Raw genomic sequence first — 26,321 nt, 5'->3', positions numbered from 1 at the left:
TTAAGTAAAGCACCAACGACCAATGAAGATTAATGAGAATCAAGTGAGCAGAAGACACAGTAAATCACAATTTTAAATAACTATACACCGAAGACAAATAATCACAATATTTCATGAATTCCAATATTTTCATATCATGACCCAAATATAAATATAACATTGTACACTGAAGTTGGCAACCCCTATCACAACGATAGGCTCTAGGTCATACACTATATAGACAAAAGTTTTGCGACACCTGACCATTACACCAACAGGGACTGTAATGACATCAATTTCTAAATACAAAGATTTTAATATGGAGTTGCCCCCCACCACCATTTTCATCTATAGCACTGATGTTGGACGAGAGTACCGAGCTCGCAATCTCCCTTCCAGTTCATCCCAAAGTTGTTCGATGAGGTTGAGGTCAGGGCTCTGTGCAGGCCAGTTAAGTTCTTCCACAACAAACTCATCCAAACATGGACCTTGCGCAATGGGGCACAGTCATGCTGGAATAGAAAAGGGGCTTCCTGAGATTACTCCCACAAAGTTGGAAGCATAGCATTGTCCAAAAATGTCTTGGTATGCTGAAGAATTATGATTTCCCATCACTAGAAGTAAGGGGCCAACCCCTGAAAACAGGCCCATACAATTATCCCTCCTCCACCAAACTCTACAGTTGGCAGTCAGACAGGTAACATTCTCCTTCACCACTCCATTCAACACTTGGCATTGTACTTGGTGAAGTGAGGCTTACATACAGCTGCTCGGCCATGGGAACCTATTCCATGAAGCTCCCTCCACACATTTTTTTGTGCTGATATTAATGCCAGTGGAAGTTTGAAACTCTTCAGCTAAAGCCGAGTTCAGACTGCACGATTTTAGCCCCGATTTTGGCTCGCCGACAGGTTTTGAGAAATCGCCGACAAATGCCCGAAATCACAGGCAAATCGGTGCTCCTTCACGTGAGTGACAATCACGCAGTGTGAATGAGCAAAGACGTGATCTGAGAGAATCGCCGACGAGTCGCCGACACCCGTGAGATATTTGGCATGCTAAATATCTGGACCTGTCGGCGATTCAAAATCCTGCAGTGTGAAAAGTGTTCTGACTGAAAACTACATCGGCGATGACCGACAGCCAATGAGAGAGCAAGATACAGAGCAGTGTGGAGTTCGGGGAGGAGTTATAGACCACAATATCAGCAAGCATGGCTTCGTTTCAGATAAACATTACAATTATATCAAACAGAAGCAAAGCACAAACATTTGCTTGACCATCAACAGCAGCACATTGAAAAGTTATGTATTTTGCTCCAACTGTCGTTGCAGAACACACAATCCTTGTTCTTCGCGTCTCCCCAAACATTTCCTTCTCCATATTCTTCTTTTCTTTATGTTGTTTTCGCTGCAAATCAGCGCACAGGCAATTCGTATTTCAAGCTTCTTGCGGGCTACTATTTTTAATAATAATCCCACCGTGTGTCTCAATCAGCTCCCTAGTTCAGCAGTCAGGGCACTGATCAGGGTATCAGCCACATTCGCTTTCATTATATACTGATTCACGACCTAGGGCGCTAGGGAGCTGATTGAGACACAGGGCCAGTCTCACGTGAGAACTCTGGTCTTGCGCGCATTGTTTCCTTGTCATGTCTCGCGTGTGTTTGGTTGTGAAACGTAGTTTGCGTGCCAGACAGAGTTGTCGGCGATTCTTCCTATTGTAAAGTCATGCAGTGTGAAACCTTCTGTCGCCGATCCATCATGCAGTATGAACATAGCAGCGACTGAATGCTGGCCAAGATAGTCATGCAGTGTGAAAAGAACAGTGACCCGACTACTTTGAAAATCGTGCAGTCTGAACTCGGCATAAGGGATCAGCAGAGCATTGGCGACTTTTACATACCATGTGGCTCAGCACTCGGTAACCCCACTCTGTGACTTTACGTGGTCTTCCACTTCATGGATGATGTTCCTAAACGCTTCCACTTTTGAATATTAGCCTCCCACTTACAGTTGACCGTAAAATATCTGGCAGGGATGAAATTTCACAAACTGACTGCAAATGTGGCAACCTATCACAGTACAATGCTTGAATTTTTCAAGTGAATTCTGAAGTGAACTAAGCTTAGGCTCTTCAGAACAACCCAGTTTTCCACAAATGTTTGTAAATGCAGACTGCATAATTTTATGCACCTGTGGCAATGGGTCTGATTGAAAATCCTGAATTCAGCAATTAAGATACTTTTGTCCATATTGTGTATCTTAAACTGAGAGCATCAGTAATTTCCCTTCTTGTGATTTTCGCATATAAAAAGCCAAGCCCCTATCTTCTTTTACTTCAGTTTTAGTTTATTCTTACTTTCTTTTTGTGGCTGTTATGCATGCTTTTGTTTATTTCTTTATTTCTTTCCGTGCTAAGCTCTACCCTCCCTGCATGCTTAAAGAACAAACCGTCACGGCGAACAGAGAGGGATGGAGTTATCCCTCTTAGTGCCATTCCACAGCGTGTTCTCAGGTTCACAGATGAGGTCAGCTCTGGGTAAGGGGACAGTGATTAGCTGACTAAATTCAAACAAGATAACTGTACAATCAATAGGTAGTGAGGAGCAGTAGTGAGCAATTAAAATCTTTTGTGTGGTGCTGGAAAATATTTCAGTATTTACATGTATTCCTGAGAAATAATAGCAGCAAGCAACTATCATAATAGTAATAATAGTAATCTCTATGATACTGATTATTCTTTCTTATTTTCTTTCTTTCTTTCTTTCTTTCTTTCTTTCTTTCTTTCTTTCTTTCTTTCTTTCTTTCTTTCTTTCTTTCTTTCTTTCCAGTGATCTTCAGCCTTCATTAGACAGAGTAAGAAGTGCCAGCACAACTTGTTTAAGACCAGAGTCAAACTTCCACTCACCTGAACGAGAAAGGTATGTGAAAGCAAAGGGGAATCCAATGCCTACAAGTATACTATTCTCACTCCACAACCAAACTGTGGCATGGCATATATCTGTGTAATTTTTCAAAAACATTTCAAAAGCTTGGGGCCAGTAAGTGACAATAAAGGCACTTACTGTTTTACATTAATACAAAAAAAATAAATAAATAAATAATTTTATATATATATATATATATATATATATATATGAGAATAATAATATGAGTAATATTTGTTGAGCAGCAAATCATTTGATAATTCCTTTGACATCAGAATGATAATTTAGTAATAATGTTGAAAATTCAGCTTTACAATCACAGCTTTACCATCACATTTTTGAAATGTATTGAAATAAAAAAATATAATAATATTTCACAATATTACTATTTTACCTTAATTCTGATTAAATATATGCAGTTTGGTGAGGATAACAGATTAACGATTTAAAAATCTTACTGACACCAAACTTTTAAATGGAAGTGTTCTTCAGCATTCTGCAATCTCAGCCTTTAAATCAGAGATCCACCATCCTGGCCTTGAACTCCATAATATATTTCCATTTAGCTGTTACATTCCTCCTTTTGTTTTTGTTTTTTCCACACTGTTTGTTTTCTGGATCAGTCATTTTCCATCTCAAAGGCATTCTGGCAATTTGGATAGGCCAAGCTGTCAGATAGCTAACAAGAAAACCATTGATGGTGACAGGTAAGATCTCATAATAAACCTTTAAGCATATTTTTATCACCTATTTTTTCTTTTTTTCTTTTTTTTTTTTTGTGTGTGTATCTATTTCAGCTTATTCACTAGTTTTATCTTTGTAATTGGTTTACCCTTTCAGTTTTTTTTTTTTTTGCTTGTCTGATTATCTCATTATATAATTTAACTTTGTTTGTTTGTTTGTTTTGTTTTGTTTTGTTTTGTTTTGTTTTGTTTGTCCTTGGCCTTCTCTGCTGTGGCTGTGTTTAGACTTCAGCCCACCTCTATCCTGAGGGGCAGCAGGAGGAGGAGAGAGCCTCCCCTCAAGCCCTTTGGCCAAACAAGCTTAGGGGGTTCCTGCCCTAACTCCCCACGAGCTGACAGGTGCATGCTGGGAGCCCCTCAGAACTTGATTTTCTGCTTTAGTTTGTGCACTTCTGGTTATTGTGATGTCGTACAAAGTCTATTTCTTAAAAATGTTATCAGCATGAATTTGAATTTGTTTAACTGATAACATTTAAATCTCAAAGTTTCACTAGGTGATTATTTATTTTGTTTTGCTGGCCATTACAACAGTCTCCTTGAACTTGATAGAAACACCTACCAGCAAAAACAGTCGATCAATATAGAAATACTCTTTTCACAGATGTATTTATCACACACAATTACATTTTCCACAATAAAACTGTCTAATAATGTGAGAGATTATGGAGATAATGTAAGCACAATCCCACAATGACCCACTTGTACTTTTTGTAGAATAAAACTGCTTTTGCATGAGCTTTATGCTGGGTACACACCACAAGATAATCGGGCTGATTTTGGGCTGATTTCTCCCCTTCCGACAATTGTAGGTAATGTCCCGATTATCTTGATGGTACTACAGATTAGATTATCAGATTTTCCTGTGGTGTAAGGTGTGTTAAGAGTGACTGAATCTGCTTGGAAGAACTTTGGAGGCACCACGATCACGAATCGTAAATATTCAACATGTTGATTATTTACAATCATAAATCCTGATGTGTATGGGGAACCCCGAGGACAAACGTGCATATGCTTGGAGATTATCACGTGAAATGAAACAATATCCAATCAGAATGTGAGCTGACAGAAGACAGAAGCATAACAAATGCAGTCACAAAGTTAAATGGATTTGGACAACAGAGATGGAGGATCAGCTTGTTAATCTGTGGCAACAGCACGAGTGTTTATACAACGTGTCCATTAAAACATACCAAAATCATTCCAAACACTATCAACGCAATTTCTTCCTGCCTATTGTACGTCATGTTTATTCTGAAGGCTCGAGAGATTTTGAGAGATTTCCCGTGTTTACAGTCAGGACTCTGTTTGAAAATCTGTTTGTGTGCGGTGTGCGGTCACATCACGGCACACCACACACTATAGGAGCAAAAAGGTTAAATCTAGGATTTTTTTTGTCCTCATGTTTGTGGTCTCACATTTTGAAAATCTTATAAGTTTTCAAAAATCTTATAGCGTGTACCCAGCATTAATCTCATGTGAGTGGACATTGTTTTAAGTTAAGGCTGTAAATATACAGAGCCCCAAAGGGGCATAACTGAAGGAAAAAAATATAAGATGGGAGGAAAACTTATTTGTCAATGTTTTTGTGTTTCCATGCAAATGTTTTGTGTTCCTCTGAGAACCTTTTCGAATGCAAAATATAGTTTTTCCTCCCATCTCGAGGCACATGTTTCTGTGTGAGTTTATTGTGTTTGAAAGTCTGGTAGTGTGTGATCTTCAGTCGTTTAGTGTATGATGCTGATGTTTTCACTGTAACAATTTGTAAAGTCATTTTTAAAGTTGTTTTAAAAAAAAAAAATCTTCAGATTTTAAAAGTTGTGTAGTGTATTCCAGCATTTAAAGCAAAACATTTTGACACAAAAATGGACAGTTATTAGTGCACCTTTAACAAAAACAACAAAAAATTAATAATTTCTCCTTCAAATGTTATATTGTTCTGTAACTAAATAGTGTATTACAATGAAACATTATCTTTAAATCATATTATAACATTTTTGTTCAGCTTCAAGTTTTTCTCCTGTATTTTTGACAAAAAAATCTCTCTTTCCAGAGAACTTCCACGCGGTGGACATTATTCCCCAGCAGGGACCACGTCATTAGGGCGCAGAGGCAGGCAACTGCCACAACTCCCTGCAAAGAGCAGCAGTATAGAGCAAGGTAAGCAATTCACTCTCTCTCTCCCTCTAAATACTCACAAAGTTAGACAGCAGTAATCTGAAATGCTATTACCATTTCAAATCACAACCCAAACCCATGAATCTCTTCCAGTACCAATTGCCTTTATAAATGGCAGATAATTTCATGACTCCTCTGTCCATAGCCTTTTTTCATGTGCAAAACAAGATCACACATGTTGATCTTTCTACCTTACTACTTTCTGTCTCTTCTCATGCCATTTCTCATTCCTTCAACCCCATCTTCACGAAGAACATGTCAACAGTAAACCTGAGGAGAAACCTAACTCAGGTATCTCATTCCATTCTCTGCATTTTGCCTAAAATTAATCACTTGCTTGTCTACAAGTACTAAACAATATTAGTTTTTACTCAGCTGTATATTCCCTGTTCAATATTTTGAACATTGTAGTTCTCCCAATTAGGTTAATTACTGGTCAACCAGTCAATTTGTTACAAAAACAGACTGACAATCTTTGGCTGGTTTGTTCCTGGTCCAAGATGATTTACCAGCTTGAACCATCTAATGACTCTGCTTGGACCAGTTAGAAACCAGCTACCACTGTTCCAAAATGCAGATACCACCTTAAGGCAAGACACCACCAGGTGAATAGAGTAACATAAGTAATAGATATCTGTTAGGGTTCTGTCACTTCGGTCTGGTTTATTCTTGTTTGACACTCCTACTATCTCATCATCATGAGCGTGCTGTTCCGAGTTTGCTCCTGTCCACATGAGCTGTTTTGTGTGTGGAGCGTGGTGTTCAGATCCCGGCACTTAGTCTAGTTTGGTTTTGGTTCTGTGTCAGGGTTCGGGCATTCATGTTCCTGTGTTTATATCAGCCACATGCTTTCATGATGTCATGTTTTGTCTTGTGCTGTGTAGCATACATGTTTGTCATTGGCCGCATGCTTTCATATTATCATGTTTTGTGTGGACACGCAGTCTGTAAGAGCTCTCATTGACTGCGTGATTATGTCATGTTTGGTTTGAGCACATGGCTTGTGATTGTGTTTCTATGTGCCATGTGCTCTCCTTTTCTAACTCCACCCTTCTTGTTATCTGATTATTGGTTCATTTGCACCACCTGTCCTACCTCGTTACCTGCTTTGTTTGCTCTCCCTATTCTCCTTGTGTTTGCAGTCCTGTGGCAGATCGTTGTTGGATATGGACCTTGTTTACCTGCTTCCTGTTGTTTCCTGCCTTGTCCTGTCCCACCCTGCCTTGCCATGCCTTGACCAGCCAGTCATATTTTCCCCCACGTGGTAGTTTTTGTTTGTTTGTTTTGATCTGCCCATCATGAGGACTCAGTGGAAAAAAGGGCTTGCTTCATCTAACAGCCTCCACTGCCTACAACCTCCTATACCTATGCATGCTTTAGGTCATAGCATTGAGTTCCCTCTTTCAACGGCTTGAAAGACTTATCAATTATGACTTATTTAATTATGCTCAAAGACTTATTTAATTATGCCCTTGAGGGGTTTGTGGAGCTCCTCGCCCACAGTGGGAGGAAGCCAGCACTGCAGCAAGAGGTGCCCTCTCATATGGTGCACACCCTTCCTCCTTCAGAGTGTGAAACCTCCAGTTGTCCAACCACCTCCCGCTGAAGGAGGAGGAGAAACAAGTCCACCTCTAACCATGCTGCAGCTCCCCCAGAAGAGGCCACAGATGCTGCAGCTTCCTCGGAGGCGCCCGTAGATGCTGCAGCTCCCCCAGTGTCTCCTTCTCCTTGCAAGCCCAGAAGAAGGAGGGCTCCTGTTGCTCCTCTAAGTCCAGAGGTCCTGGAGTACCCAACTCTGGTGGTCCTGGAGGACCCGAGTTCATTGGTCTATAATCCAGTGGTCTTGGAGGACCCGACTCTGGTGGACCAAATTCTGGTGGTCCTGGAGGTCCCAAGTCCGGTGGACCTTGAGGACCCTACTCCAGGGGTCCTTGAGCTCCCTGTCATGGCCATGGAGGCCGTCCCTGAGCAGCCCGCCCACTTTCCCTGTCTGTCCTGTTACGGTCAAAGAGGCGGCACTCTCCCTGTACATTGCCACCGTTATGTGTGTCTGGGGCTCCTCCCTGTTGGGTGACTTGGCTCCAGACTCTCCTGAGCTACCCATTTTCCCTGTCTGCCTGCCCAGTTGGCCCTGCCCAATCTCCTTGCACCACCCTGGCCCTCAGCCAAGACTCCAGACACACCAGAGCCTTGCTGGTCCGTCCCTCCGTCTCCGCCCTGGCCCTGTGCCAGGACTCCAGACCCACCTGAGCCCACCTGGTCTGTCCCTCCAGCTGCACCCTGGCCCTCTGCCAGGACTCCAGACCCTCCTGATCCTCCCTGGCTCAACCTCCTGTCCCTTCCTGGACATTGGCCAGGGTTCCTGACACTATGACTTTTTGGGCTGTCCCTCCGGCACTGGCTTGGCCCCCTGCCTCCCTTCCTCTCTCTCTCCCTCCCTCCCTGCCCTTCTTGTCTCTGTAATTTGATGTATGATGGATCATTTGGTTTCGGTTCTGTGTCAGGGTTCAGGTATACATACTCCATGTGTTTGTTGTAAGTGCACAGGATGAGCATTCACTCATTCTCGTTGTGTTAGCATGCTGTTTCAAGTTCGCTCGGGCCATATGCTCTTTTGTCCGCATGTGTTGTGTTCTGTGTAGCACGCAGTTCGTGTTTATATTGGCCAAATTCTTTCTTGTTGTCTTGTGCTGTGTAGCATGCGGCTCGTGTTTTTCATTGGCCGCATGCTTTCTAGGGCTGCGCCCGACTAAAGATTTTTCTAGTCGACTAGTAGTCATTCATTTAAGCCATTAGTCGACTAATCATGCATTTACATTAATAAGCCATAAATCATAATTTACATTTAGTAATTTAGCAGACGCTTTTCTCCCAAGCGACTTACAAATGAGAGTAGTAGAATCAATCAAATCAACAGTATGTAAGTGCTGTGTGAAGTCGCATACTATCACCTCCAGGTATAGTTTGGAGGGGCGACAAATGAAGAAGTGAAATGCGTAAGCTGAAAGCTCATTCTCCTTGCTGTACTGCCCATCCATATAAGGAAACAGATGGATGCAGCCTCCAACTAGGAGGGAAGTGTTAAAATGCTAAAAATACCATTTCCAATATGAATGTGATTTATCAAGAAGCGTATTGGGCCTGTTTACACCTGGTCACTTCATGCATTTTTACTGATCGTATAGCTATCTGATTTATCAAAAGATTCCATTTACACTTGGCCGCACAAATGTGTCTCCACAAAACGGATATAAATCCGATCTTCAATTCCCGCACTATATGCAGATTTAATGAAGTTCACGTCACGAAAGCAACAAATTTGAGCTACATTTTCTTGACCATCAACTAATTTCAAAATCAAAGACTGCAATAGGAGAGAGCACGGCAACAGCACTGGTAAGATCATTAGTCTCATTACTTTTAATGAAGGTAATTGTGTATTGAGTGTCTGCGACTTACTTTCAGCTTCATACGCGTGTCACGGTCACCATCTCTCTCACCTTGCCTGAACTCCATTTCCCATCATCCCTCCTTCTGCTCACCTCCTCACGGTCAGCAATCACCTGCACCTGATCTCCATCACCTCATCAGCACAGCAGCATTTAAGCACACACTTCACCCTAGCACTTTATCTGGTATCGTTTTGAGAAGGATGCACTTACCTGCTGCACTTACCTCTGGATTGTTTATACGTTATTCCTCCATCGTCTCTCCTGGTCCTCTGTGTCTCCTTCGTCTCCCTAATCTCCTGTGTCTCCAGCGTCTTCTTCTCCGGACTCAAACGATTCTCCACTCACCTTGCCAAAGTGTGTGCTCGGCTGCTCACTTCCACAATCTCCTCCAACCACCTGCAAAACAAAGAACTGTCAGTATTATCATTCATTATTGCATTCCTGCTTTGACTCCCATACTCACCTGCCTGTTTGCTTACCTACCTCATTCAATAAAACTGTCATATTCATTCGAGTTCTATGTCAAGGAGTTCCTCCAGCTCGCTTACTGGGTACCTTGGAATGATGGTACACTTAAGACAGTCTTCTGGAGTGGTTTGGATGATGACCAGCTCTTCCTCCATGCACCATCATCCACAACCCCAGGTACCTTGGCACAATATCTTGATCATGTACTATGGCTTGCTGGTTCATCCTTCACCGTTGGTAAGATTTATTAAGATGCCATTCCAGAATCTCTACCTGTCATGTTCTCCGCCATTCCTGAATCTTGTCCCAAGATGGCCACCATTCCAGTCTCGTCCCAAGATGTCCGCTGTTCCAGAATCTCATCCCAAGATGGCTGCCATTGCAGAGTCTCGTTCCAAGATGGCCACCACCACCGAGCCCTCGGTCAAGATGGCCTCCGCCGCTCCTGAGCCCTCTGTCAAGATGGTCGCCGCCATGCCTGAACCCTTGTGCAAGATGGCCACCACTATGCCTGAGCCCTAGGTCAAATGGCCGCCAGCATGCCTGAGTCCTCGGTCAAGATGGCCACCACCACGCCTGAGCCCTCAGTCAAGATGGCCGCCACCACTCCTGAACCCCCTGCTGTTATGCCCACCACACTTGTGCCTTTAGGCATTTTAGTGGAATATGAGGGGATGTCTTGGGGCCCAGAGTTGGCTCTAGCCCCTTGGTCTGCTCCAAAGTCTTCTCCAGCCCCTGAATCTGCTCCAGTGTCTTCTCCAGCCCCTGACCAGAGTCCAGTGATGGCTCCAGCCCCTGACCAGAGTCCCGTGATGGCTCCAGCCCCTGACCAGAGTCCCGTGTTGGCTCCAGCCCCTGACCAGAGTCCCGTGTTGGCTCCAGCCCCTGACCAGAGTCCCGTGTTGGCTCCAGCCCCTGACCAGAGTCCCGTGTTGGCTCCAGCCCCTGACCAGAGTCCCGTGTTGGCTCCAGCCCCTGACCAGTGTCCCGTGTTGGCTCCAGCCCCTGACCAGTGTCCCGTGTTGGCTCCAGCCCCTGACCAGTGTCCCGTGTTGGCTCCCGTCCCTGAGTCTGCTCCAGAGTCCGCTCCCGTCCCTGAGTCTGCTCCAGAGACCGCTCCCGTCCCTGAGTCTGCTCCAGAGTCCGCTCCAGTCCCTGAGTCTGCTCCAGAGTCCGCTCCAGTTCCTGAACCCGCCCAAGAGTCCGCTCCAGTCCCTGAATCTGCTCCAGAGTCTGCTCCAGCCCAGAAACCCATAACTCCTTCCAAGGAAATTTTTTTGGGGGGGTTATATACCTGTGGCCATATTGGCCGAGCCTGGGGTCTGGGCCAAGGCCACAGAGGACACACTGCCATGGCGCCCTGAACTGCCTGATCCACCATGGCGCCCTGAATGGCCAGTTCCGCCCTGGTCGCTTGAGTTCCCGGGTCACCTGAATTGCCGGTTCTGTCCTGGAGGCTTCTTACCTACCTCCACCACCCTCACCCTCCCTCCCTCCCTGGTTGTTATATCTACGGCACAAGGACACGCCTACCAGGAGGGGGGAGTACTGTCATGGTCACCATCTCTCTCACCTTCCCTGAACTCCATTTTCCATCATCCCGCCTGTTGCTCACCTGCTCACGCTCAGCAATCTCCCTCACCTGATCATCATCACCTCAACACACAAGCAGCGTTTAAGCACACACATCACTCTGGCACTTTGTCTGGTCTTGTTTTGAGAAGGATGCACTTACCTGCTACACTTACCTATGGATTGTTTATACGTTATTCCTTCATCGTCTCTCCTGATCCTCTGTGTCTCCTTCATCTCCCTAATCTCCTGTGTCTCCAGTGTCTTCTCCTCCGGACTCCAACGATTCTCCACTCACCTTGCCAAAGTGTGTGCTCGGCTGCTCACTTCCACATGTGAACACGCCAACTTTGATAGAGAGTGTCATTACAAGGGAAACACATATTCAGCGCTGTAAACCAGAGGCAATCAACTGAAAAGCAAATGGAGCAAATGTGCAGTTTCATATGTTTCATATAAAGGCAACTGCGCTTCCCAGGCTCAGGGAAGGATGATACCTGAGCCAGTGCTACTGCAATAGTCTGATTGTCATCCAAGAAGTGAACAGTCATGATAGATATTATTCCTCAATCCCCTAAGCTCAGTGCTGGAGAGAGCTTATGCTTCTACTTCTCCAGAAATCGTGTTTAATATAGGTTGCATGAGGACCAACCCCTGAGAAGCCAAAAAAGGACCCTAAGTGTTTGGCTTTCTTTGCCTCTTAGCTGAAATGACTTCTTTTAGATCTTCCTTTTAGGCTTCTTGTGAGGTTGCTGCCTCATCCTGTCTCTTTCTAGGGTTAGCAACAGGGGGATGTAGGACCTCAGCTGTGGCAGGGGATGTGGTGCATATGTGTCCTGAGATACTTCCTTACCCAGGTCGAGATCCTTTAGTAGGTCGGCTTGGTAGGCTTGGTAGGCTTGCAGGCATTGACATTGTGCAAAGCTCCATATTCCTGGCCCACAGCCACATATGCATTGACAATGAGCCTGGATGCCATTTGGCAAGGATTTGATGGCAGGGCTGGAGCCGTCCACAAAGACACTGCCCCGGGACGAGATAGCTCGCAAGTGAATCTTTAGTCTGGGGCATCCTAGAAGAACCGTGTTCAGCAAGCCATTTCACATTAGTGAAACTGTTTGCTTGAGGGGTGTGAACACAGCCCTGAGAATGGTTTGTTCCAAAATCTCACCACTTCATTATAGAAATTGGGGAGGGAGGGAAGGCTCACTGTCGTGCTTATGACCCACAAGAATCATTCAAAGAGCTGGAGAGCTAACGTGTGATGTTTGAGAAGGGGATAGACATGTCTCAAGCTACTCCGCTAGCTCAACCTGTGACCTCCATGATCAAAGCCTTGGCAGCTGCGGGACCCAATCTGTGGTGCACAAACTCCTGGCTTCCATCCCCCTTGAAAAGAATCAGGCAGGAATGGAGATTTTTCCACTGTGAAGTGGTCAACCAGCCCGCTCGAGGGCTGACTGAGTGTGCTTCGCTCCAAGACATATAACAAATCATGAGAATCATCTGTTATATATCTTTGACATGGCGTGACACATGTCCAAAATGCACTAGACATGGTGTTTTCTTTCTCCTAACCACAGACACACAGAGAATCTTCACACGCAAAGACAAACAAACAGCTGAACAAGAAGCTGATGACTAGGCTCCCTAATATACCCTGCAGGCACACCTGTGACTTCACTTGGCTGCAGTAGCCAATCAAGTAACATATGTGCTTCAGACACTGGCTCACACGAAGTGTTCCCATAGTGTATCTCCATTACAGAGTTTGAAAGGGAACTTTCAGCATATAGAAAGGAATAAAACTGGAACCTTTGTTGTATGTAAAATTTCTGGCTCACTGCATGAGAATTTTTTTATTTTATTTTTTATTTTTTTGAGAAAAAAAAGATAAATAGCAAATATATAAAGTATAATAAAATAAATGCTTTCATTACATGTGTTTTTTTCCCCCACTAGTCTGAAAGAAGACCTGTTATGGAAGCAAAATAGCACAAAATCTCAAAATTGACTAATGCATGAAAACAGAAGGGTTTTGACTGTAGTGTCTTGCCTTAAGCAGTGAATATTTATGTGCATTTCCAACAAAAGTATAGTTTCCACAAAAAAAAAAAAAATCAATTTGTTCACAAACTATTGACCGAATGTTCTTATTTCTTTTTTAATTAACACTCTTTTTGTGCTACTTTAAACGAGATCACTTTGTACCCTCTCTCTTTCTCTTTCTTTCTCTCTCGTTGTAGCACTAGCAGTGGAGGAGCGGGCTCGTCAGTTGCAGATGAGAGTGCCCTCCTATCGGCCAGGCTCTTCTTCCAGCTTTGGTCATGACCCAGAGGCAGAGCTCAAGAACAGGAGAGATGTGAGTCTTAAACTGGCTTTCAGGTCTCCAACTTATTTGTCTGGCAGTGCTGGTTGATGATTAAAGGGATAGTTCACCCAAAAATCATTTACTCACCCTCAAGTTGTTCCAAACCTGTATAAATTTATTTGTTCTGCTTTACACAAAACAAGATATTTGGAAGAATGTTATGGTAGTAAATACTATGGTAGTCAGAATTTTCATTTTTGGGTGAACTGCCCCTTTAAATAAACCTTCACAAAATTTCATTATTCACCCACATTCCTTATTGTAAGTTTTATTGTTTTTAAGAATGGATTAAAATATTTATTTTTGTTTTTCATGGTTTAGATGTATAAGGACCAGAGGAGGAGTTGTGATAACATGTCTGCGAGGTCATCGGACAGTGACATGAGCGATGTTTCAGCTATCTCCCATGCCAGCAGTGCCTCACGGCTGAGCGCCACCAGCTACATGTCCATTCAGTCTGAGAGGCCGCATGGGAGAATGAGGTTAGCCTATAAACATGCACAGAAACAAATACACAGGGGCCAATTTTTAACACTGTGCAAGTAATGCATAAAAATGGCAAATATTGGAGTTCATTTGCAGTGGCTGTTATTATTAGAAAATGAAATAGAATACATGGTTTTAGTCAAAGTGTAAGAATGATAGTGTGACCATCATTGATATAAGCATCACAAGCTACACGAATCCTCAAGCTACACATATAAACCCTCAAAAAATGTGTCTTCTGATGACTAGAATTTAGCATGTGTAAAATGCTTTTGCAGCAAAAAACACGTGAAATATATAAAATTCAACTTTGCCATTACAGGAATAAATTACATTTTAAAATATATTGCAGTAGAAAACAGCTATTTTAAATGTAAATAAAATAAATGCAGCCTTAGTGACCATAAAAGACTTCTTTCAAAAACATTACAAAAATCTTAACTACCCCGATGAAAATATATTTCCCATTCAGTCGGTCACATCAGACAGACCGATGAATAGGAATCTCGCCAGAGAGGCCAAGCCAATGCTGCAACCTTTCCCCTGTGTGCTTCAGCACTTAGAAAGAGCAAGTCCCTGAAAGAGCTTACAAAAGTAGAGCTTTCATCTTTTTAAAGATGACATTCTACTTGTGTGTTTCTGGATGCGGTCGTTACCTGGTGCCCGAGGGATGGTCACGATCGCTGTCTCACGTGTCTGGGCATCAAGCACGCTGAGGCGGCGTTCATGGATGAGTCATGTACCCATTGCGGGAAGATGACCATTTGCGGTTGAGACTCGAGTTCCTAAAAAGGGGCGGAGCCACAGCCACAATCCAATCCTCCACAGAGGGTTGCTTAGGGCAGTGGTACCGGTGATCTGAGGATTATGGTGAGCACACTTCCTTCAGGGAACCAACCACCTTTGAACCCTCATCCCTCCTGCACTCCGCAGCCAGAACAGCTGCCGAGGAAGCGTGCTGGACAATCTAAAAGGTGTATACCAGCCGTATCCTTTGGGGATCCCCCAGATGATCGGATGTTGATCACTGCATCAGAGGGTGAGCCTGACTTCTCTGGAGATGATGATTCGGCTGCGTTCCCTCCTTTCGGGAACGGTAGTGTTGCCCAAGTCAGATCCGGAGATGATGGCTATGCTTTCCTGGGCCACCAAAAGGGTCGGGCTCTTGTAGAACTTTCCACCGTGTCCCGAGCCCTCGAGGTTGGATGATTGGTATCTCGAGGTGGCGCGTGCTAGTTCTCAGCCACCCACCCTGGTTCCTTTCTTCCCAGAGGTGCATGAGGAGCTCACGGGTTCGTGGACAGCACATTTTACTGCCCGAAACCGTTCCAGTGGCTCCTCCTCCCTCACCACCCTTGATGGCGGGGCGATGAAGGGTTATACACGCATCCCTCCTGTGGAGCAGGCTGTTGCTATGCAACTGTGCCCTAACTCCACCTGGTGGGGGGAGCTGTGTCTCCCTTCCCGGGCCTGCAAGCACTCATCCGACCTTACCGGCAAGGCTTACCAGGCCTGTGGGGAAGCCGCCTCTGCCCAACACGCTATGGGATTGTTGCAGGTCCATCAGGCCAAGGCACTGAAGGACCTACACAAGAGTGGTCACGATCCGTAAGTTCTCTCTTTGTAACGCAACGGACCTCGCACTTCAGGCGACGAAGGTCACAGTGTGGTCAGTGGGTCATGCGATGTCCACGATGGTGGTCCAGGAATGCCATCTCTGGCTGTATCTGGCCAACATGAGGGATTCCGACAAAGTCAGGTTTCTTAATTCCCCCATGTCCCAGACCGGCCTCTTTGGCGACGCTGTCAAGAACTTTGCCCCTAGCAGTTCTCACCTGTACAGAAGCAGTCTGAGGCCATCAGCCACATCCATCCCCAGCTGTCAGCTGCTTTTTCCACCCATCCACCGGCCACAGCAAAAGTCTACTCATCGCCAAGGGTTTCCCCATGTGGCTGCCCCTGCTCCCGTGCCACAGCAGCCTCCATCCAAGTGGTGCCGTGCAGCCGGTCGCAAGCGGGGCCTGTCCAGGCCCCCACCAAGAAGGACGGCAAAACCAAAGGCAAAAGGCCCTAGGATGAGTGACTTTTGTTACCTTTGTTAATTTTTCAATAAAAGTGCAGTTTCCTTCATCTCTGGGTCCGAAGAGTGCTCAGAGAGCAGGGTGAGGAGAGAGACCTCTCCACTCTCATCCCCCTCTTTATTATCAGTGGCCAGCAGCGCATGGTCCAAGAAGGCAATCAAAGCCTCTCCTGCACCCTCTGTCCAATCGAGGAACCAGGTAAGTGTTGCACAGCACACTCTCACAAAGAGAGCCCCCCCATCCCTGTATTCCACCTCGCTACCCCACTATGCCTGCGGTCCCTTTGGTCCCGCTTGTACAGCCTCTGCGAGCCTGGCTAGCACTCCCCAGTCCATCTCGCTGGCTCATTCGGACCATCAGGCTCGGCTATGCGATTCAATTCGGCCAGCGTCCCCCCAAGTTCAGGGGCATCCACTTCAATCAGTGAAAGGGTTCGATGCCCGTGTCTTGCATGTGGAGATTGCAGTCTTACTGGTGAAGGACACGATAGAGCCGGCCCATCCAGCCGATATGAGAGTAGGATTCTACAGCCCCTACTTAATTGTACCCAAGAAAAGGGGTGAGTTACAACCGATCTTGGACCTGCAAGTTTTGAATCCGAGCCTTCACAAGCTACCATTCAAAAGAAGTGCATTTTCAAGTGCATCCATCCCCGAGATTGGTTTGCAGTGATCAAGCTGAAGGATGCGTACTTTCATATCTTGATTCTCCCTCAACACAGGCTGTTCCTGCGCTTTGCGTTCAAGTCAGGCATATCAGTACAAGATGCACTGGTGCACAGCTGGCCCTGTGGCCTACGCAAATATACATTTCCCCCATTGAGCCCACTTGCACAGACCCTGTGCAAAGTCAGGGAGATCGAGGAGCAGGACTTGTTAGTTGCGCCCTATTGGCCAAACTGGACCTGGCGCCCAGAACTCATGCTTCTCGCGACAGCCCCACCCTGCCTTCTTTCTCAGAGACAGGGCACCCTTTGGCACCCGTGTCCAGACTTCTAGAAACTCCATATCTGGTCCGTGGATGGGACACGGAGGTTCTAGGTGACTTACCCCCTGAGGTACTTAACACCATCTCTTTGGCACGAGTACCGTCTATGAGATGTGCTTACACCTTGAAGTGGAACCTGTTCGTTGAGTGGTGTTCTTTTAACCGAGATGACCCCTGAAGATGTTCAATCAGGGCCATGCTTTCCTTCCTGCAGCAGGGGTTGTCTCCCTCCATCCTCAAAGTCATGCTGCCGCAATATCTGCATATCACGACCACAAAGATGGCAAGTCTGTTGGGAAGCACGACCTGGTTGTCAGGTTCCTTGGGGGGCAAGATGGTTAAATCCTCCTCGATCTCCCTCCATAACTTCTTAGGACCTTGCTCAGGTGAATTGAGCACTTTAGAATGCTTCCTTTGAGCTCTTGCAGTCAGCAGACTTAAAGATTCTGTCTATGAAGACTTTGCTGCTGATCGCATTGGCCTCTATCAAGAGGATATGGGACCTGCAGCCATTTTCGGTCAACGAATCGTGCCTAAAGTTTGGGCCGGGTGACGGCCATGTGGTACTGAGACCCTGGCCCGGTTATGTGCCCAGGGTTCCTACCACTCCCTTCAAGGACCAGGTAGTGAGCCTACAAACGCTGGCCCTGGAGGAGGCAGACCCAGCCCTGGCTTTGCTCTGTCCAGTCCATGCTCTGCGACTGTACATAGACAGAGCTCAAAGCCTTAGGCCAGCTCTTTATCTGTTACGGAGGCCAGCAGAAGGAAAAAGCTGTTTCCAAGCAGAGGATGGCCCACTGGATAGTGGATGCCATCGCCTTGGCTTACCAAGCACAAGGCGTGCCCTGCCTGCTCAGGTTGCATGCTCACTCTATGAGAGGCGTTGCACCCCCTCGGCACTGGCTTGTGGTGCCTTGCTGACAGATATTTGTAGAGCTGTGGGCTGGGTGACACCTAACATGTTCGCAAGATTCTATAGCCTTCGTGTCGAGCCGGTCTCCTGTGTTCTTACTTCAACCGATCAGAGACATGGAGAGGCCCTGGCTTAGTGTCGGCTTGCTGCTTACATGTGCTTATTGCTCCAAAGAGTCCCTAGGCAGACCCTGTTGAGTCCTCCACCACCCTTGGCAGCCGGACGTGACAGAGCGTCTGAAACCAGGCCTATACCCTGTTGCATCCTTGAGAACCGGATTCAGGCTGGTTACCATATGTGTGACCCTGCGGGGATCCTATATGTGTAATTTCTATGGTTGCTTCTAAATGAAGCCTGTGTCTTTCCTTTTGGGAGAACACACCTCTTATCAGGATGGAGTCACCCTAGTATTTCCATATGAAGTACAGCCCTTTGTGGTTAGTACATGTGTACATCTCCACATAATTCCTTTGGGGAAGAATGTGGCTTTCACAGCATTCCCGTCCCAGTGGTGTGGGCATGCTTTTCCAGTGTTATCCAATAGTCTCACTGTGAATTATCACGGAACTGCAGTGATGGTCACTCTCTGCAGACTTGTCGTCCCATTGTCTTTTTAGGCAAGAGGGAGCAGGAGGCTTGCACAGGGCACTGGAAGGGGGCAGCGACTGTGGCTCTGTTGTAGGGATTCCTATTCTTGCGTCGAACGTGTCAGACTGAATGGGAAGACTTAGTTACAAAGGTAACCCTCGTTTCCTGAAGGAGGGAATGGAGACTTACGTCCCATCGCCACAGCCGCTGTACCCGCTGCATGCCGAGTCACCTGCTCTGCTCCTCAGCAAAAACCAAAGGAATGCATTGCACCTGCTGCTCATTATGTACCCACGCTATATGGCAGAGCAGCTGCTGCAAATTATTGCATGCCAATGTGCATAACACTCATTACTGCGTTACACTCAAAGTAGAATCTCTGGTAAGATTCCTATTTGTCAGTCTCTCCGACGTAGGTCTCCGTTCCCTCCTTCAGGGAATGAGTGTTACCTTTGTAAATGAGACATTATATAAAAATGCATATAGTTACACATTTTCTTGATTAACTCTTCATTGGAAGTTGGGGCAAAAGTTGATTTTGTAGCCTGCACACACAAATGGGTTGGTGAACCTGTATCCCAGCTGTCTATTCAGGCAAAGAAAAAGACTTAGGTCAGAATACACACATACTTAATGTTTGTATAGGACATGAGAAAAAATAGTGCAAAATAGTTAAAATAGGTTTTCTACTTTTTACTCTTTGTCTCTCTTTAGCTTTTACATACTCTGAAAAATCATATTCTATTCGGTCACATTAAATTATATTATTGTTTCTTACAATGCTTATTCATCTCTCCAACAAATAATAATATTTTTCCCTAGTAAAATTGCAGAATTATTACTCAATTCAGGTCACAAAAAGTATGTGTCCTCAGGTTGTGATATTTCTTTTTTGTTATTAGTCGTGTTTGACATTTGCATGCTTTTAGCTGTCTGTCTTATGCATGGCTTGTTACTTTTTAAACAATTTTATTTCCTGCATGATTTACCTTTCTTGCATGATTTACCTTTCTTGCTATCACGGCTTGTGCTCTATTGCATGCATGCATATTGCATTGGGGGTCAAAGGTCAAAGTCGTTGGAGAGTTGTAAAGGAGAAGAGAAGAAGGAGAGAAGGATTTCATGGGGGGTGAATGGGACAGACAACAGGAGAAGTCTGGGAAAGAGACGTTTCTCTGAGGAGCTTAAACGCAGACGTCATACGGTGGCTGGAGATATGAGGTAAATTGGACCAGCTCCCCCTGCCCATGTCTTCACCTCAGCCACCACCGGATAAAACCTTATTATAACCTAATATCAGAAACAACAACAAAAACAAAAACAACATTTAGTATTCAGCAATCTTATTTATGCTGATAGTGCTGTTTATTTGTATGCACATTCTGCATTGTTTTACCATCTGATTTGCTATAGGGAACTATGCAAATCAAGAAACAGTGCCCAGAAAATTGAAATATAAACTTCCTCATCTAGCAGACTGGCAGACTACCTCAATCTGTCATACTTCACTGGGACTTTATGATCCCAGTGATCCAGACACTGTAGTCAGCTCTTTAAAATGCAAAAAGTATGCCTGACTATTTGCCTGACTGGACATAGGCCCAGTTATAGCGTTCTTCACAAGCATTTGATCCTCATTTGATGAATTACTGCTGCCATGATCAGTAGAAAATGTAAAAAAAAAGAAAGAAAGAAAAGAAATAAAGAAAGAAAAAACCCTCTCTTAAATGAAATTCCATTTACCACCTGCATATCATATGTGGTAATAGTGCAACATTAATAACACTTACTTTTTTCTATAATAAGACTAATTTACATAGAATGGAGGCAATGACGATGAAAAAAAATGAAAAGAGGATAAAGAGCATTCCTTCTCTTCAAACAGTAGAGCATATACATATCCTATCATTAAATGCCTTAAATGAACTTTCTGTCTTTTCTATTTATTGCTGCCTCTGACACATTTTGGGCTTCACTAACCAGTTATATATCTTCAGTTTTTATTTTATTTTTAGTTATATATCAGTTTAAAGCCACACACTAGGTGTCACTGTGGATGAAGTCTGCTTGGTTCAAACAAACATGGGTAGTTAACATGAAGTAAATTTGGCAAGTTGATGTGTATATTGTGATATACTATACTCTGTCTAAAACTATTTTATTTGTTAAGCTAATTCTTTATAATTATAATCCATGCAATTTTATTACATATAAATTAACTAGGAAATATTTGTACACGTTCATTTGTCACAGCCTTTAGAATGAGTTGAGCAAGTGAAGACAAAAATGTGGTTAAAAACAGTGAAAAAACTTAAAAGAAATGTTGACCAGTTTTATTGTCTAAACTATTAATTAATCTTTAAACATTCATATAAATTTAAAATGTTGATGATGATCATGTTATGCATCAAGTATACACCTTAATTATGTATATTGTGTACCTTATATTGATATATTTTTTAAATGAATATATCTTACTTTTAGCAAAAAGAGACCTCAACTACTCATATTGGCATTGGAATATTATTTTCTGCTGTCTTAAAAAGATCATGTATATAGTTTGAGACAAGGTTCATTGTGCATGCTGTTTGATTTCATTTGTTTGTGTTTTGCTTCATTCACATGCCACTCTGTGTTTGTCTATGTGTGTCCTTTGTATTGTATTGTGTGTATTAGATCCCTCTTTGCATGCCTCACCTCATACCTCCCATGCTTGAATACTGAGCCAGCACTGGATCTTCCCAAACCCAGAACCCTGTCTGCTCACCCCTCTGTCACTGCCCTCCAACCCGTGGGAGAGAGACCCACCTCCTTACTTCCCATCCCCACCCTACGGCCTACAGACAGGAGATTAGGGTGTAGACATGATGGGGAGAGTGCAACTGGACAGTCCTGCAGTACCTTGACACCTTCAGAGGGTGCAGATACACGGCAGCTCCTCCGAACCCCCAGGGGGCAGCATAGGACATGGCTTTACTGTCAAAGTGTGCTGCTGTGTCATAATATAGACAGTTTGCACAACTGATCCAAACATGTTGCTTTTTAATGATCACAGTTCTATTAAATCAGATGTAAATCAAGTTTTAAGGATCTTATGAATTAAAACACCTTTGTGTTAACTAGTGTACTCCTAAACATAATTCACTTTAAGTAGGCACACACATTTAAACTGTACAGTCTCTTACAGGAAAATAGATCAGAATATTGATATTCATTGCATTTTGTCCAATCAAATGCTTACTATAAGAATGAGAATGTCCCTACCCCAGAATTTTTTTCCATAGGCATTTAAAAAAGGTATATCAACATTATAATCTTTGTTTAAAAATCGGACAAAAAGCCAAAGGTACAAGACTGTGTACTTAATTGCTTCAGTTAGGGAAAGAACTACAATCCCATGAATCATTGCAAATGGCATAATCAAATAAAAATTATGAAGAACTATAAAACTATTGATGTAAAGATGTTTGGTTATATTATATATTTAGAGAACAATTACATTTATTGCAAAATTATGCATACTGTGAATACAAATGTTTAAGTAGTTTAAGAGTAATTCAAGAGACCAATTTGATTCTCTGACTGGTGGAGATTTCTGCATAATTATGGGTAGTGCAGTTTTTCACCAGGAATTATGCTGCTGAACTTGATTGTGTAAAAAACATGTTGCTATAATATAGGCTAATGGCTTCAACAAAAACATATATCATCGTTTAACAACCTCGTAGCTCACAGTTAGTCTGTCTTTTAATGTTTAGAAATTATCGTTCAAAATCTGAGATTTTTACTTCTGGTAGCCTACTTACACTTGTGTTCCATCTGCAACAAAGTAGCAAATCGCGATTCATGAGATCAACGAAAGGCTATTGGCTATTTTTAAAAAGGGATGATTTTTTTTTTTTTTTTTATCGGTCTCACTCAAACTCAGGAAAACACAGGGAATAAAACTGTGCTTGTCAAGTGATGTCATGGGGTCTGAAACTATTGTCGACTAGTTTTGACTACAGTGTCATGATTCAACATAATTTCATATGGAGAAGCAGATGATATTGTCCAACAACAGATGTTGTATATTCTCTCTTCCATATACTGGCTTGCACAAAATAATTTGATTGGACAAAACCAGCTATTATTTTGTGCTAATTAGAATCAGTGATGTGGCAGTGTTGTAAAAACACCTTGAAAATAATAAAGCATTAAGATCTTGAATATGGTTCTCAACAGTTAGTGTCTCACTATTGCCTTTATATACTGGATTAAGTAATTTGTCTCAACTTTTCATCTCTTTTTGAGTCTTTCTTTCTCTTGCTTTCAGTCAAGTCAGAGCCTCATCTGGTCGGAGTATGCTAAAAAGCACAAGCGTTAGTGGTGATATCAATACATCAGAGCGAACAGACGGCAGCCAGTCTGACACTGCCCTGGGAACAGTCGGAACTGGAGCTAAAAAGCGTCGCTCCAGCCTCAATGCTCGATTTGTGGCTATTGTGGGAAACCGCCGCAGCCGAAGCACCTCACAGATCAGTCAAACAGGTCAGTGTCTGTAGCTGTCTATAACAAAAGTATCGTAAACACCAAACGTTGAAACTCCTACTTTATGCTGATGTAACCAAGGCCATTTGGTCATTATTGGTTAATAAATTTTATATTAACCAATAATACCACAATACTACATATATAATCGTAAGAAAACTTCCGGTTCCGGTTCCGATTCCATTAAAATAATTAAACAACCAATAAAAAATAGTAGTAAGGGAAAAAATGCACAATACTCAACTCAAACTGTTCTTTTTGTTTTTATTATTCTTGTAAAATGAATTTAACAGATTGTTAATCTCAACAAATTCGCTAACACTTTACAATAAGGTTCATTAGTTAACATTAGTTAACTACATTAAAATGAACTAATAATGAACCGCATTTCTACAGCATTAATTAATCTTTGTTAATGTTAATTTCGACATGTACTAATACATTATTAAAATCAAGAGTTGTATTTGTTAACATTAGTTAATGCATTGTAAACTAACATGAACAGTTTGAACTGCTGTATTTTTATTAACTAACATTAACAAAGATCAACAAATAAAGTAACAAATGTATTATTCATGGTTAGTTCATAACAAATGAACCTTATTGTAAAGTGTCACAAATTCAACACAAATAAGATGCTTAAACACTCATGTAAGACCCAGACAGGTGAAACAGAATATTTTTGTAAGTTGGATTCATAAAGACTTGTTTCTGAAAGAATGATTCAGTGATAGATACATTTTTAACAGTAATTTGTTGCCACTTAGTCCTTATTTGAAGTCCAGTTACTTTCAGAAGGTGATTTATTTTATTTTGATCTGTAACATCAGCGTTTCTATCTGAATAATAAACTTTTGTATACTTCTGTGATAATTGGTATTTTTGTAACAGAAATAATAATACTCTGTGTTTGAAAAGATTGTTCATGAAGCTGTTTATATCTAAACATGACATCTGCACTCTAGATTAATGGCAGCGCGAATGCAGATTTGAATGTTGCGATTTTATTTTTGTCAAAGATTTAACATAGCCTACACGGGCGAATCGTTGTCATTTAGGTTTAGTGTTAGATGTGGGTGATGAAATCAAGATCAATTGTGCAGCTTTGTGCATCTCTCTCTCTCTCTCTCGATATCTAACGTAGGCTATTTGAGTAGCGCGAGGGCTTTTCAGTGCATTCATTGCTATAATATTCATGATGTGAGACGTCTCTATTAAAGGATACGCTCCCCACACTTTGCCGACCCATCACACCAGAACCGTTTTTGGAACGAAACTTAGAAATATTGCACGGTTACGGTTCTTTTCAAAAAACACTACCGGTTCTATATATAGGCTATATATATATATATATATATATATATATATATATACACACACTGATCATATTTCTGGAAAATAAATTCTTCAAACAGTGGTACAATAGGATGTGTTGCTGGTCCTTCAAGAGTCACTCAATCTGTCTTTCTATAAAGCCTATAAAAAACAGTCTTCATGTACAATTCAGCATGTGATTCTTATTGGGTGAGGGTTATTTTTTAGTATTTTTTACCTAAGTCTCTGAGACACCTTGCACTTCTGGAGACTCCAGGTAGGTTGCAGTTCCGGAAAATGGTGACGCTGGAGACTAAAGGGTTTCTGATGGTTTCCCACTTAATTCTTCACTCTAATTCATAATTCTATTGTGGTTAACATGTGTCTTTTCTTCTCCACCTGTTTTTGTCCAATCCTGCTGACCCAATGAGCGTTTCACTGTCCAATGGTCATGCCTTAACAATTTCTAGTATTGCATTATTCAGTATTGCATCCTTCTCATGGGCATTCAGTCTTTTGACTTTTTTTTTTTTTGCTTTTTTTTTTTTTTTTACAGAAATTAAATACACTGTGAGTGCTCTTTCATGATATTTTTTTTTTATTGTAAATCAGTAATTGTTTTTATTTTTTTATTTATTTTTTATTTTATTTTATACATTAATTGTTTTATATAAAATTTTATGTGCATTAAAAATGCAAGATTTTTTATTTTTTTCTCAAACAATAAATAACTTAAATAACAGCTTATGGAGCTGATTTGAAAAAAAAATTTAAAATTTAGTTGCATTGATGTAATCTACACTACTGTTCAAAAGTTTGGGGTCAGTAATATATATTTTTTTTTTTAAATTAATACTTTTATCCAGCAAGGATGCAATGTTTTCGACAAAAATATTAAAACAATATGTTAAAAAAACAAAACAACAACATAAACAAAAAACATAAGAAATGTTTGTTCAGCACCAAATATGTCTGTTTGAATGATTTATGAAGGTTAGTGTGAAACTGAAAACTGGCGTAATGGTTGTTGACAATTCAACTTTGCCATCACAAGAATATAGAAAACAGTTATACTTTAAATTGTAATAATATTTCACAATATTACTGTATTTTTTTATCAATTTAATGCAGCCTTGGTGAGCTTAAGTGACTTCTTTAAGAAAACATTCAAAAAGACCCCAAAATTGACTTAAATTAAACATTTTTTATTTTTTTTTTGGTTACCGAACAAAACATTTTTTTAGCGTGTAAGATGTTTTTAAAGTGTTTTCACTAGACAACACAAGAGGACACTCAAAATGCAGTCATAAACATCAAGCCTACTTTTCCTGTTTCAGCCATTGATCAGTATCTCGCTACAAGTTGAAATGTATGCTTTAGCTATGGGTTGTCCTCATCAAACCTGAATAGTATCTTTTTAAAGGGTCACCTGTGGCCATTTTAGTGCTTTCAGATGTCAGGACTAACTCTGCATTGTTTGGTATAATAAGACTTTCCATCGGGCGACTCATGTCACTGCCTCAGAGCTTGTTCCTTTTGAAAAAGTCTTGAAAGCACATTAGAGGAAAAGACCTGCGGGGGAACAGCATTTTGTTCTCTCTGTTTTATGTAATCAGACAAGGAGATTCAGGATGAGACATGACCCAACCCCCACTTTTTTAGGGATAAAGTGGGGTGGTTAACGCAGTACGGTTAGCTCACATCCCAGTGGGAGCTACAAGCACTGTCAAATT

At 42.5% G+C, this 26,321-nt stretch overlaps 1 protein-coding gene across 8 annotated transcripts in view; it reads left to right on the top strand.

The window, feature by feature from the left end:
- rims1b (regulating synaptic membrane exocytosis 1b) overlaps positions 1 to 26,321 on the top strand; it is a 105,928-nt gene that overhangs the window by 73,682 nt on the left and 5,925 nt on the right. For 2 of the 8 annotated variants that reach the window (XM_048197136.1, XM_048197135.1), the window contains 10 exons: positions 2,401 to 2,520; positions 2,813 to 2,902; positions 3,532 to 3,615; positions 3,877 to 3,990; positions 5,702 to 5,808; positions 6,079 to 6,117; positions 13,565 to 13,680; positions 14,011 to 14,171; positions 19,813 to 19,965; positions 23,060 to 23,274. In XM_048197136.1, coding sequence (XP_048053093.1) covers positions 2,401 to 2,520; positions 2,813 to 2,902; positions 3,532 to 3,615; positions 3,877 to 3,990; positions 5,702 to 5,808; positions 6,079 to 6,117; positions 13,565 to 13,680; positions 14,011 to 14,171; positions 19,813 to 19,965; positions 23,060 to 23,274 — 1,199 coding nt within the window. Of the gene's footprint in view, positions 1 to 2,400; positions 2,521 to 2,812; positions 2,903 to 3,531; positions 3,616 to 3,876; positions 3,991 to 5,701; positions 5,809 to 6,078; positions 6,118 to 13,564; positions 13,681 to 14,010; positions 14,172 to 19,812; positions 19,966 to 21,573; positions 21,663 to 23,059; positions 23,275 to 26,321 lie in introns of those variants that run through there. The other 6 variants (XM_048197139.1, XM_048197138.1, XM_048197141.1 and 3 more) reach the window with 4 other exon arrangements.

Source organism: Megalobrama amblycephala, linkage group LG7, assembly GCF_018812025.1.
Source record: "Megalobrama amblycephala isolate DHTTF-2021 linkage group LG7, ASM1881202v1, whole genome shotgun sequence".
In the NCBI taxonomy this organism is placed as follows: Eukaryota; Metazoa; Chordata; class Actinopteri; order Cypriniformes; family Xenocyprididae; genus Megalobrama; species Megalobrama amblycephala.
Note: the sequence above shows the minus strand (reverse complement) of the source record. Positions and strands in the feature narration are given on the sequence as shown.